Below are 12,930 nucleotides of genomic sequence, written 5' to 3' on the forward strand. Positions count from 1 at the left end.
AAACCCAAAGCACAGAAGGATTGAATAGCATACTGAGGGTACACAGCTGGTAAGCAGTGCAGCCGGGACTGGGCTGGGGTCGCCTTGACCCCAGTAACCATGCTTTTAATACTTTTGCATTGTTCCTTGGGTGGGGTAAGGACCTGGGCTTTTCTCACTCTCATTTTCTTTTATTTCTGTTCTCTAGCCCAGGTCCTCTGTACTTGCTATGTCAGAGAGTTGGATAGATAACTTCTAATCATTTTTGGCATTATTTTTCTTGCATTAGAGAGAGAAGTTTCTTGTTGCCACTATATCCCCAGCACTTGGAACCAGACAATGTACACATTTTGTGATAGGTACAAATGCCATGAATTAAGTCATGGGCTATAAGCTAGAGTGCCTGGGACTTAAGGTGCTCCTTTAGATGGGACACACAAGGACTTTCTGGGGCAGCTATATTTAGCTGAGACTATCATGGACGATGTAGAAATCCCTGAAGAAGGAATGAGCTAGGTGTGTTCAAGAGATTAGAAGTGACTCATACGGCTGGAGTGTAGTGTATAGGAGAGAGGGTATGCCACAAGGATGGACAGATAAAGCAAGCAGGTGCTAGATCAGGGTCTTCTGGCCCAGGGAAGGAGACTGGATTTTCCACCCCACTCCCCAAGTGGCAAAAGGAAGCCACTTGGGAGTGTTTCAAGCAGGGGAGTAAAATCTGGCTTTGACATCATTTAAAGATTATTCTTGCTGCTCTGAGAAGCATGGACTGTTGAGGGTCAAGGCTGGAGGCAAGGAGACATGGTCAGGTGACTACAGTAAACGTGAGATCAGAATGGCTTAAACTAGTGTTAGAAGAGGGAGGGACAAGTGACTGGTAGAACTGACCAGACCTAGTGATCAGTTGTGGAGGGGGTTTGTCCCATAGGAGGGGCTTCTTTTCCTACAACTCTTCCCTAAGTCCAGCTTACATTTCCCGTCTGGCTTCACCCTGATCAGTCAGCACATGGCATTTCGCTGGCCAAAGCGACTGGTTTCAGGGTGGTCCCATCAGAGGAACTTTCTTGCTCCACAGCCTGCTGGGTGTGAATTACAAAGCACATGGCCCTGAGTGTGGCTAGGAGTCACTCTGAAAGGGGACTATGTTTAAGGAACAGGGAGTGAAGACAAAGTTTTTACTCTGGATGGCAGGTGGAAAGAGACTGAAATCTTGGTATTGTCGAGCCTCTGAACACATCAGTTCAGATGCTCACCTTACTCCTGGACTTTCCATTTATTCCATTAGAACTTCTCATGTTGCATTGTCACCAGTCCGAGTCGGATTTCACTAACAGCTGAAAGCGTCCAAACGGATATACTAATGTTACCTAGGAACCCCAGATCTGGCTTAAATATACATGAATATAGAGAAAAACCTGGAATAAAATCATTTCTGGGCTTTAAAAAGAACTAATTTTGAGAAGTGGGCTTAAGAATTCCAGAGAAGTGGGAAGTTGATGAAGTGGGGGATACAAAAGAAATTTATATTTTCAGTTTATGCCATCATCTGTCATTAACGGATTAAAAAATTCACACTTCCTGTCTTGTTTGCCTTGAGTCCGGCACCACACATGTCATGTGGCAGGCTGTGCTGGGTGAGGACATACGGTAATGCCTCTTCCGAGAAGCGCTGTTTTACGTACACAGTGCCTAGCCGAGGTATAAAATCACTGCTCCGGGATAGAACTGCTGCACTGGGATGCGGACAGGGACATTCCGGTCCTTATTTTCGACGAGGACTCCTAGTATCTACATTCTTCAGAAAGCCCTTCACTCAGCATGGGCAGCCTCTTTCCGCTTTAAGTGATTTCTGCTCAAGTCCATTTTATCTGCATCTCAATAGAATACTAAAGTCTAAGTAGATTATAAAATCATGAGTCAGGGATTCAAGTTTGGCATCCATCTGTACAGAGTAGTACCTGCCATAAAAGGAAGCTAGCGACAGAAAGTGATCACAAAAATCTTTATTTAAATTTGTCTGATTACTTGGTTAATCTCATGTCTGATTTTTTCCACTGTTATGAAATCACGTGCACAATATCTGGTACGCAGCAGGTATTCAATAAATATTTATTACCATGGTAATTCTGACCAGCTGTGTAAATCACAAAAAGTGAAAACCGCAAAAAAATTAACAAAAGGGCCCATTACCTTATTCCCACATTCTGTTAAGACTTTTGAAAACCTAGAATCCTTGAAAGCCTGGTGGTAACTGAATTGTTTCCAACAGTGATTTTACATCTACGTCAAACATTCGGCGTCCCTAGTGATGTTGGTAAGTTGGCAAAATAAAAGACAACAATTCCAAATATTTTAACATTCTTATTATATAGCTTTCTGGACAGTTTGCTCCCAGACACACATTCAGGATAAACACACACTCAACATTAAGTGGTTATTTATTTTTCAGGTTTAAAAGGTTTCAAACTATGTATGTACAAGCTAAATAAAACAAACTAGCCTCAGAGAATCAATGTAGAGCAGAATCCATAAATACACAAGGTCTGTTTTATAGGACAAGAAAGATGATAACGTTATCAAATACAAGGAAAAACATCCAAGAGAGAGGCAGGCAGATTAGACCATCTTAACAAAGCATATATTAACTAGGACCAGGACAAACCCCTACAGGTCAGAGCAAAATTTCTTTTCTATGCCTCCCAGCTGCCTGGCTTTCCTTTTCTGGGTTGTGTTGCGTACTTCTGAGTCACCAGCCTCTGGCAGATCATCAGGCATCTCTCCCTCATCAGCCTGAGAAGGAGCAGATAAGGTAAAATGTGAGGTTCACACCAGGAACCAGGATGGAAACAATGAAGTGCTGTAATATTATTTCCAAGTACTTCTTTGTGATTTCTTGTATATGATTATTTCCTTCAAATGCATCTTTCTCAATCTTTTGTATGTGTTAAATTTTTATTTCTTTTCACAAGTAACTGTTACTTAACTGAATCTGAAGGATGTTCTAACTCAGCAAGAACCAGAATATGCCAATCTTTCTGTTCCTACAATTTATAAATTGTTAAATGAGGAAGTTCCATCAACTTAAACTGGAGAAATTTTCCTTCTTCCTTCTATGAATGGTCCCATAAGAAATGTTAATTTCCCTCTCTTTCCTATTTCTCTCTCACTCCTTCCTGATTCCTGCAATAGTCCTTTCTTGTATTAAAAAAGAAAACTTTAAAAAAAGAATTAGTCACCTCTATCTAACCTTGCTACCTCCAAGAATATAAAAAATTAAGCAGATGCTGCCTGCCCTCTAGTGTTGTCAAAGATGAAAAAATATACTGTTGGTTGAGCTACTAGGCTATTTTGTTGAATACCTATTTAGAATGTTGTAATGCCTGGGAGGCTCAGTGGGTTGGGGGCTCTGCCTTCAGCTCAGGTCATGATCCCAGGGTCCTGGGATTGAGCCCTGCATCAGGCTCTCTGCTCAGCGGCGAGCCTGCTTCCTCCTCTCTCCCTCTCTGCCTGCCTCTCTGCCTACTTGTGATCTCTGTTTGTCAAATAAATAAATAAAATCTTTAAACAACAACAACAAAAAAGAAAGTTGTAATAAGAGAAAGGATCAATCAGCTACTCTAGAATACAGTACAAATTTGGCAAAGTTAATAACCACTTATGCATTTACAGATAAATACACTTTTAACAGGTTAACAACGGAAGCAGAATCAGAACTGTACAATCATCATACCTTCTGTTTCTGTTTTGCATGCTTCTCTGTCCACTGCCTGGCATTCTTGAGGAAGACTGGCTTATTATATTTAAATTCAGAGGACTGAGACAAAATCAAAGACAAGTCAATGGAGAGAAAAATGATCTGTAGTGATTAAGTTGCAGCTGCCATAAACGAAAAGTCAGAGGTATGAAGAAAGTAGGACGTGTGCTGCAGAGGCAAAAAGGATACTTACTATGTCGGCCATAAGTGGGTCATCAGGGTTGGGTTCAGACATAAGCAGCTGAATAGAAGTCAGGACGGTTGCAATGTTGAGGGATGGTCTCCAGGCACCCTATACACAGACAGACAGGGAGCTGCTTTTGTATTCCTAAGAGTGTGATATTCTAATTCAAGTTTTATAGATGAGAACCACAGAATGTTGTGTCCACCCTTTACCCACCACTCACTTTTGGTGGCAATTTGAGGACATCTAAACAAATCCTTCCAGCAGAATCAATGTTTGGATGATAGATCGGAGTCAGAAATCGGATCTGAGGAGGTTCAAAGGGGTACCTTTGAAAGCACAGGACAATAGAGGATTTTTATTAAAGTACTTGTTTCTTTATAAACATATTTATAAAGAGCTTCCTGGTGACTCATCAGGGTTGCCTTTGAGAGGCAAATTTTTTTTCTCAAATTTTTATTATGAAAACTTACAAACAATAGAAAAGTTGAAATAACAGCATTACAAACATTCCTGTACCCACCACCTAGATCAAGGCACTTTATCCTGTGAATGCTTCAGCACATATTTCCCAAGAATAAGGCTGTTCTCCTATATAACTGCAATACTATCAATATATCTATAAAAAAATTAAAAATATATTCTCCAATATCATCTACTATTCTTATTTCCTTAATTGCCACCCCCCCCGTTTTTTTACAGAGAAGTTTTAAAAAACAGAATCAAATTAAAATTCATACATTGCGTTTTTATTTTTTTTAAAGATTCATTCATTTAAGTGAGAGTGAGCATGAGAGTGAGAGTGAGCATGAGAGTGAGCGTGTGCGTGTACAGGGGCAGGGGGAAGGGGTAGAGGGAGAGGGAGAATCTCAAGCAGACTCCCCACTGAGCACAGAGCCCAACACAGGGCTCAATACCACAACCCTAGGATCATGACCTGAGCCAAAATCAAGAGTCAGACAGTTAACTAACTGAGCCACCCAGGTGTCCCCGCTGCATTTGGTTATTATGCCTTTTTAGTGAGACACAAACCTTGGAAAATTCCCAGCCGATTTTTAGAATTGATATATCACATGATTATCAAGCTACTTCTCTCAGGACATTAACAAGTTTGGCCAGAATCTGATCTAGTGAAAAGACATCTACATGTCAACAGTTAGACATTCATTTCTTCTCTTCCCCATTCTGCACAAAACTACAACTACAACTCACCCAATGAGAACCTTAAAGGAGACTGAATTAAGAGGGTCCTTAACGTAAAGACAGAAAGTAGAATGGTGGTTGCCAGGTGCCGAGGGGAGGAGGAGCTGGCAAGTTACTGTTGAATGGGTATGGAGTGTCAGTCTGGGAAAATGAAAAGGTTTTGGAGGTGGATGATGGTAATAGGTGATTAATAATGTGAATATACTTAATGCCATGAACCAAGCAGTTAAAATGGCTTAAATGATCAATTTTATGTTATGTATATTTTAGCACGATGAAGAAAAGAGGGGCCTTAGATATGATCTAGCTCACTTTTAGAGAAGGAATTTGAACTCCAGAGATAAAATAACTTGCCCAGAAGTCACATTACATCATAAGACTAGGATTAAAACCTAGGACCTTTAACTCCTATACGTAATACTCTACTACATTACCCTATCTTTCAATAACCATACTCTACCCTATAAGTTTAGAATCTAATTCACACTGGGCACCTGGGTGGCTCAGTTAGGCGTCCAACTCTTGATTTTGGCTCAGGTCATGATCTTTGGGTTTTAAGATTGAACCTCACATTGGGTGTGGAGCCTGCTTAAGATATTCTCTCTCTCCCTCTGCCCTTAGCCCACTCTGCATGTGCTTGCTCTCAAAAAAAAAAAAAAAAGAAAAGGAAAGAAAAAAGAAAAAGAAAAAGAAAAAAAAATCTAACTCACACTAACCTCTCAGGAATGGTAACTTCCAGTTTGAAAACACCTTTTTCATAAGGTGTGTCAGCTGCACCTAATATTACTTTAAAGAAAAATAAATTAAGAGGTAATCAGATGATTTGAACGATCACAAAAGCTGGTCTAGGACAGTAATTCTCTCTTAGGGCTTTAAGAAGTTTCTCATGCAATACACCAATGTAGCCAAAATGTTGATGGTGTCAAACAAAGGACAGACAGAAGATCAAACAGAAGTTGGACAGTACTGACCACAGATCAAATATAAGCCGCAGTTTTGTTTTGTCTGTACTGCAGTATTCTTATTATTTATGTTTCCTGTCTGGCCTCACAGATATTTGAGATGGTGAGATTTGGTCTAAACACTGCTTCAGAGCTAATGCCCTGAATCTTGGGCATTGAATCATAATCTTGGCTATGAATCAGCAAAAGGTATAATAAAAGGCCAATGAAGAAATGTCAAGCAAACCTCTTATACACGTAAACAAATTAGGTTTAGAACGCTGGTAAGGTAATTTGACCTTGCCACTGTTCTCTACTTTAGAATATACAAATGTTCAGATTTCAGCATAATCTTCAATAGGGTCGTCATACGCATGACATGATACCTACGAGCTTGAAGATCATCCATTTTGTCCTTGTCTTGCCAGCAAGTGATGCCTGGGGGTGGCTCTGTGGCTAACAAGTTCAGTTCTCTCTTTAGACGTGAAGCTCTCTGCATGGTCCCCAAGTAGAAGGAACTGTACACGGTTCACTGCACCACACTAGAAGCTGGCTGGGATTCACTAGGGAGAAAAGGGGCAACCATGAAACAGTCAGCAAAGGTGACTCGAGTTTTTAGCACATGGCTTCAGTTTAGTGAAAAGCAAAACAAATTTTTCATTTTAATCTCTATTCTAAGAAAGGAATCTGAGTTTCTTCCATTTCCTTCCTGTTATCTATTCAAGCACATTTTAAAAATAAAGATTAAAGGGGCCCCTAGGTGGCTCAGTGGGTTAAAGCCTCTGCCTTCAGCTCAGGTGATGATCTCAGGGTCCTGGGATGGAGCCCGGCATTGGGCTCTCTGCTCAGCAGGGAGCCTGCTTCCCACCTTTCTCTCTGCCTGCTTCTCTGCCTACTTGTGATCTCTGTCTGTCAAATAAATAAATAAAATCTTGGGACACCTGGGTGGCTCAGCTGGTTAAGCAGCTGCCTTCGGCTCAGGTCATGATCCCAGCATCCTGGGATGGAGTCCCACATCGGGCTCCTTGCTCCGCAGGGAGCCTGCTTCTCCCTCTGACTCTGCCTTCCACTCTGTCTGCCTGTGCTCGCTCTCACTCGCTCTCTCTCTGACAAATAAATAAATAAAATCTTAAAAATAAATAAATAAATAAATAAAATCTTTAAAAATAAAATAAAATTTAAAAAATAAAGATTAAAAATGCGAAGCATTCTACAAACAATAAAAACACAAGTTTCCAATTAACATGTTTCCACTGATAAATTATAAACTTATGAGGTAGAGCCTGCGTCTAATTTTGCCCCCCCACTACATCCTCAGTATACCTGGCATAGAAAAGGCTTGACAAATATTAGCTGTGGGAGGAGGTCTATATATGCTTTGTAAGGAGAGCAAGGAATGATGATGGAGATAGTCTCACTCTGAGATATTTGTAAGTGAATGCTTAAATGTGTGAGGTTTTCTCCATGTATTTTGGATGCTACATCCTCCCAATTCTTCAGTATTTCCAATCTTTTTCCCATCAACATTCAAATATGCTCAAAATCTCTCTCATCTAAAACAAACACCCACACACTCAACACTCTTTCTAACTCTAGTTTTCCCTTTAGCTGCCAAAGGATACCGATCTTTTGATATTATGAGTTACATATACTATCTCCCAGTTTGTGGCATGTCTTTCCACTTTATTCATGTCTTTTGACAGTCGCACAACTATTAACTTCAACATAATCAATTTTAAAACTTTTTCCTGTACACTTACACTTTCATGTATTAAATTTTTCCTTATCCCCAAACTTAGATATTTGTTTAAATCTTCTAAATGTTTCACAGTTTTGCTTTCACATTTAAGTCTTTAATCCAGTAGGAATTGATTTTTGTGTATAATGTGAGGCAGAGGTCCAATTTTGGATCTTTTCCTCCATATGAAGAACCAATTGTCCTAGTCCTTTTTATTGGAAAGTCCACCATTTCCCTGCTGGTATGGTCATAAACTAAATTTGCATATATGTGTGGATCTGTTTTGGGATTTTTCAGTTTGTTCCACTGATCAACTGTTTTAATTACTGTAGCTTATTAATAAGACTTGACATACAGCAAGTTGGGTTCCTCCACCTTGTTCTTTTTCTTCAGGAATGTCTTGGTTATTCTTTTTTTTTTTTTTAAGATTTTATTTATTTATTTGACAGACAGCAATCACAAGTAGGCAGAGAGAGGGGGGAAGCAGGCTCCCTGCTGAGCAGAGAGTCTGATGCGGGGCTTGATCCCAGGACCCTGACATCATGACCTGAGCCGAAGGCAGAGGCTTTAACCTGCTGAGCCACCCAGGCACCCCTGTCTTGGTTATTCTTGATCCTCTGCTCTTCTATGTGAGTTTTAGAATCACCTCATATAAATCCACACATATATACATCTCAGGATCTGGTTCTCAGCTTTGTAAACTGAAAACCGGACTTGGCAGTAAATCTAGATTCGGTAGGGCTTACTCACAAAGGCTTAAACGCTAAAACGTCAATTTATTAATTTGTACAACTATGACACAATTTTTAATTTTAATCCCATTCCCTCCTTAAGCTATTTCTATTTGGAAAACTAATTATAACGAGAAAATTACCTGGTGGGCACAGACTGTCATTATTAGATGGTTGTTATGATAATCATACACTTAGATTGAGGCCATCTATCTCCACCACCGGGATGTTTAAAGGAGACTAACTTTGTGTATTGGTTAGGTAAAGACATTCTCTTGAATTGTGCTGCAGACAGAACGGTCCTTTGGACCTTCCTTTTCTAATCTCCAGGCTTGCTGCTCCTTCACACCTCAAAAACTCTTCCAGAAATATTTAAATAAGATTAATAATACAACAGGTGAATTCAATTGTCAAACAGAATTACAAGACAAGTCTTTCATGTAAATTATTCTTTAAAGTACTTTCAAATTTCCTTAGACCCTCATAAGACCATCTTTTGGAGGCAAGTATTTCATTGGATAATTGAATTAATTAATTAATTCCATTGGATAATTAATCTCGCATTTTATATACAGATCCTTACTACTTTTCTCAGGAAGCAGATGCTGAGAAAGCAACCACAATAAGACAAGAATCCACAAGAAACAGAGGGTACCTTTATATAAAATGAGAACCCAGGGGAAAGGGATTAGAACAGGGGTGAGGAATTTTAAGCAAGACAGTTTCTCTTATGGGGGCAACCAGACCCCAGCCTCACTATATTAACACAAATTGGTATATGGCACTCCTTGGCTCAAAAGCCATCAATTACTGAGTATTTTCTGGGCACACAGGTTCTTTACAATCAAACCCCAACTTCATATCCTGTAACTACTCCCCACAAACTTAGGCTTCAGCCACACCAACTTTTTTTTTTTTCCTTTTAAGATTTTATTTATTTATTTGACAGACAGAGATCACAAGCAGGCTGAGAGGCAGGCAGAGAGAGGAGGAAGCAGGCTCCCTGCTGAGCAGAGAGCCCGATACGGGGCTCCATCCCAGGACACTGGGATCATGACCTGAGCCGGAGGCAGAGGCTTTAACCCACTGAGCCACACCACACCGACTTCTTTTTGCTGCCCACTAAGAATCTCATTCTCTTTCACACCTACAGACATTACACATGAAATAATCACTTCTTGCCTTTCTCTAGTAATGCATCCCAATCCTTCACTCCTTTCAACTGTCACCCTCTATGCGCTTCCACACCAACGTGCACCGAAGTTGTTATTCATCTCTGACAGCTTCTTCTCTTGCGGCAAAAATCCCTGGAGGACGGGTGTAGTCACCGTATTTTAATTTCTAAGACAGCTATGCCACCAGTATGCAGCCTGTTAGTAAGTCTGAATAACTAGCGGAGGAAACGTGGGTTGGGGACCAGATGGTGAAGAAAGCAAAACGGCCTGCGCGCGGCCCGCAGCGAGCGCCGGGCGGCGACGTCTCTTGCCCGGGGGCACACCCCTCTCTGCCGGGCAGGGGGCGGCTCGGACAACTCTGGCCGCCGCGGGGCTGTGGAGATTCCAGCAGAGCCTCCGCTCAGGAGCCGCTTCAGGAATCTCCCACATTAGGCAGAAACAGGACTCTGGTCCCTAAGACTCACAGGGACCGCCGCCAGGATGCTTTCTCTCCGTCGGGGAACCAGAAAACAGCCCTCTTACCTGTGCGTACCCACCTCACGGCGTCGCGGCGCGCGGCCCAGCAGCTATCCACACCTGCGCACGCCCAGTCTGTTGGCGTCGCTCCGCCTCCCGCCACGAGGGCTTGCGATTGGTCCGCCGCAAGGCCCGGGAGAGGAGCGCAGCTCCCTATTGGCCAGCGTTCTGAATCTTGTTTCCGCTCACGCCGCTTTCAAATTAGAGCGCGCGTCGGACGCCGTCTCTTCGCCTCGTAGGCGGAGCTGTCTATCAGGGTGGGGGCGCTCGGAGGTTCCGGCCGGCTTCAGGACTTGGTGTGGCCCGTGCGGTGACAAGTTCGATGACGAGGTCAACTGTCTTTGTCAGAGCGGGGAAGGAGCTGGGAATCGCCTCTTAGGAGGAACAGTGAAGGAAACTTACTGCGTCAGAGGATGCATCTAAGGCTAGCGGATGAAAGTTAAAGGGATGCAGATGAGTGTAGCCCAGTAAAGCATTCTAGCAATGAGATCCCTGCAGAACAGAACCGGTCACCTTGGGCCGCAGTGAACTCCTTCATCACTGCAAGTGTTCGACTGGAAGTTGATGAGGGATAGTGCAAAGGGGAATCCATGCCTTGGGTAGAAGCTGAGAATAGATGGCTTCGAGGTCTTCTTCCAACTCTAAAAGTGTGGTGCTACCTGACGAAGGAAGTACCTGTTTATGGCTAAGCAGCCTTAACTTCTCGAAGTTTCTGGGCTCCGTGAGCGTTTATGGGTGACTCGGACTTGACCTGAATCTAAAGGACGCGGCTGGAACTTGACTAGCGTTTGGGGATACTGGGGGTGGAAAAACACCAGCAACACATAACACGCGCCAAACCCTCCTCTCACTGCTTTCAGCACGGCCAGTCTTTCAAAACTTGCAAACCAATTTAATTCTGGCCACTGCCGTGATGTCTGCATTTCGTTCAAACTGGTGTTAAGTAGCACGTGGTTCCCCGAGTCCACTGCAGGCATGTTACCTCTTCTCCAGAGACCCATACATTCACTGGCACGCTGTCCGTGATTCTACCCTGGAGATCCTCACACTGGTTGTAAGAATGAATCGACTAAAGTAGCTTATGAATTACAAGCACAAGGAATCCTGGGACTGTCCAGTTTATTTTCCAGTCAGCTGCTGGGGGTTCGCATTTATTGTTAATATTTACTCATTGTAGTCAAGTGTGTTCTGTCATAAATCTGGAGTTGGATGCTTATTTTGCTACTGGTACTTTGTTTTAATTCCTTCAATGTCTTTTTTTTTTTTAATTAAGATTTTATTTATTTACTTGACAAAGAAAGAGACAGGGAGAAAGAGGACACAAGCAAGGGGAGTGGGAGACGGAGAAGCAGGCTTCCTGCCCACAGGGAGCCCGATGCAGGATGGGGGGCTGGATCCCAGGACCCTGGAATCATGACCTGAGCTGAAGGCAGATGCTTAACGACTGAGCCACCCAGGTAACCCCTTTTCAATGTCTTCTTTATTTTCTTCCTACCCCAAATGTAATTACACTTCTGTCTTCAGAACTGAAACTGATCACTTCCTTGATCTCTGAGATCAAGGTGGTTCTCTGAGAAATTAGTCTTTAAAATGTCTCTTAGAAAAAGCAGGAACTTTGTTGAGTCTGGGGGAGAGGAGAGATGGTATCATAAAACAAGTAAATGCCAATAATTTTGGCAACTAAACTCAAAGGATTGAATAAAAGGAAAAAGGTAAAAAGAACTCCATAGGCTAAATGTACAGTTTCCATTTGTCCACCAGAGGGAGGTATGTTAATTGGTGAGACTAGAGGCCAGGCTGGAAATTTTTCCTTACCTATGTAGGGTGTCATTGCTTTTAAAAAGGGAGCATTTTAACATTATGACTTATTTCTTAAGTGTATGTGTGGGAAGTTATTTAACAAAAGTTTCTTCACACAAGAATATAGATGCATCGTAGCTGGCTCAGTACATTAAAAGCACAAAAATTATATTTTATTTATACACAGGATTATTTGCCAGGATTTATCACTTTTGTATAAAAAATTTTCTATATTTACTATATATTTATATTTACTATTTATATATTATTTATTATTACTATATATTACTACAAATATATACTCTCTATATCAAGTAAATCTAAACTATTTTGTTTGTTAATGGGCTGATTATATAAGTTTACTCTCAGAAAGTCCTGGGGGAAGATGTCACAGGAATAAAAGCTAATGTGATTTTAATTTTGAAAACCTTTTTGAGCCATTATACACAGATTAATTTGGGGGTTTTTTGTGGCATAACTTTTTTTTTTTGGTTGAGCCAGTTAAATTAATTAGATTATAATAATTATTACTTTCATTTATGCTAAAATACTTTTATTTATATTAATTATTACTTGCTTTTTGTAATCATGTAGCTGAAGATACATTCCTCTCCTTCCAGGTAGGGATGCACTTAAATTATCCAAGGAATTTAGGACAAGCTCCAAAGAGGGTATTATATAATCTAACAACTTCAGTGGAAAAAAATAAGTAAATAAATTAAATATAGTAAGGAAGTATTTCCTGGAACTTCCTAATATTAAGATTGAATTCTTCCTGTTGAAATTTAAGTTTACTTCTTAAGAATAGAAGGATTTAACTTGAACTTGGCCAATTTTAGCATATTTATACAACTGGAGCCATGTAGTTCTTCTTCCCTGATTCTGAATGTGAAGATAGTATAACCAAAA

The 12,930-nt window shown here is 41.1% G+C and overlaps 1 protein-coding gene across 3 annotated transcripts; it reads right to left on the reverse strand.

Annotated features, from left to right (window-relative positions):
- Nucleotides 1-1,962: 1,962 nt before the first annotated feature.
- On the reverse strand, nt 1,963-10,320 carry UBE2T (ubiquitin conjugating enzyme E2 T). 3 transcript variants are annotated; one of them, XM_059146567.1, is made up of 7 exons: nt 10,242-10,320; nt 6,452-6,624; nt 5,837-5,906; nt 4,141-4,246; nt 3,927-4,025; nt 3,710-3,793; nt 1,963-2,769 (listed from the first exon to the last, which is right to left on the reverse strand). In XM_059146567.1, the coding sequence occupies exons 2-7, from the start codon at nt 6,558-6,560 to the stop codon at nt 2,644-2,646; spliced, it is 594 nt and encodes a 197-aa protein (XP_059002550.1). In that variant the 5' UTR covers nt 6,561-6,624; nt 10,242-10,320; the 3' UTR covers nt 1,963-2,643. The 3 variants fall into 3 exon arrangements, with proteins under 3 accessions (XP_059002550.1, XP_059002549.1, XP_059002548.1); XM_059146566.1 differs by having other exon boundaries at nt 10,228-10,305; XM_059146565.1 differs by lacking the exon at nt 10,242-10,320 and adding an exon at nt 9,706-9,981.
- Between the last annotated feature and the right edge of the window lie 2,610 nt (nt 10,321-12,930).

The sequence above is a fragment of the Mustela lutreola genome, chromosome 14 (assembly GCF_030435805.1).
Source record: "Mustela lutreola isolate mMusLut2 chromosome 14, mMusLut2.pri, whole genome shotgun sequence".
NCBI lineage: Eukaryota > Metazoa > Chordata > Mammalia > Carnivora > Mustelidae > Mustela > Mustela lutreola.

Bases quoted from the DNA above. Each gene is read 5' to 3' on its own strand.
- UBE2T (XM_059146567.1), bottom strand. From the start codon at position 6,560: ATGCAGAGAGCTTCACGTCTAAAGAGAGAACTGAACTTGTTAGCCACA. The intron at 5,907-6,451 runs GTAGGTATCATG...TTTTCTTTAAAG, and splicing joins AATGGATGATCTTCAAGCTC to TAATATTAGGTGCAGCTGAC. The intron at 4,026-4,140 runs GTGAGTGGTGGG...GTCTGTGTATAG, and splicing joins TCCTCAAATTGCCACCAAAA to GGTGCCTGGAGACCATCCCT.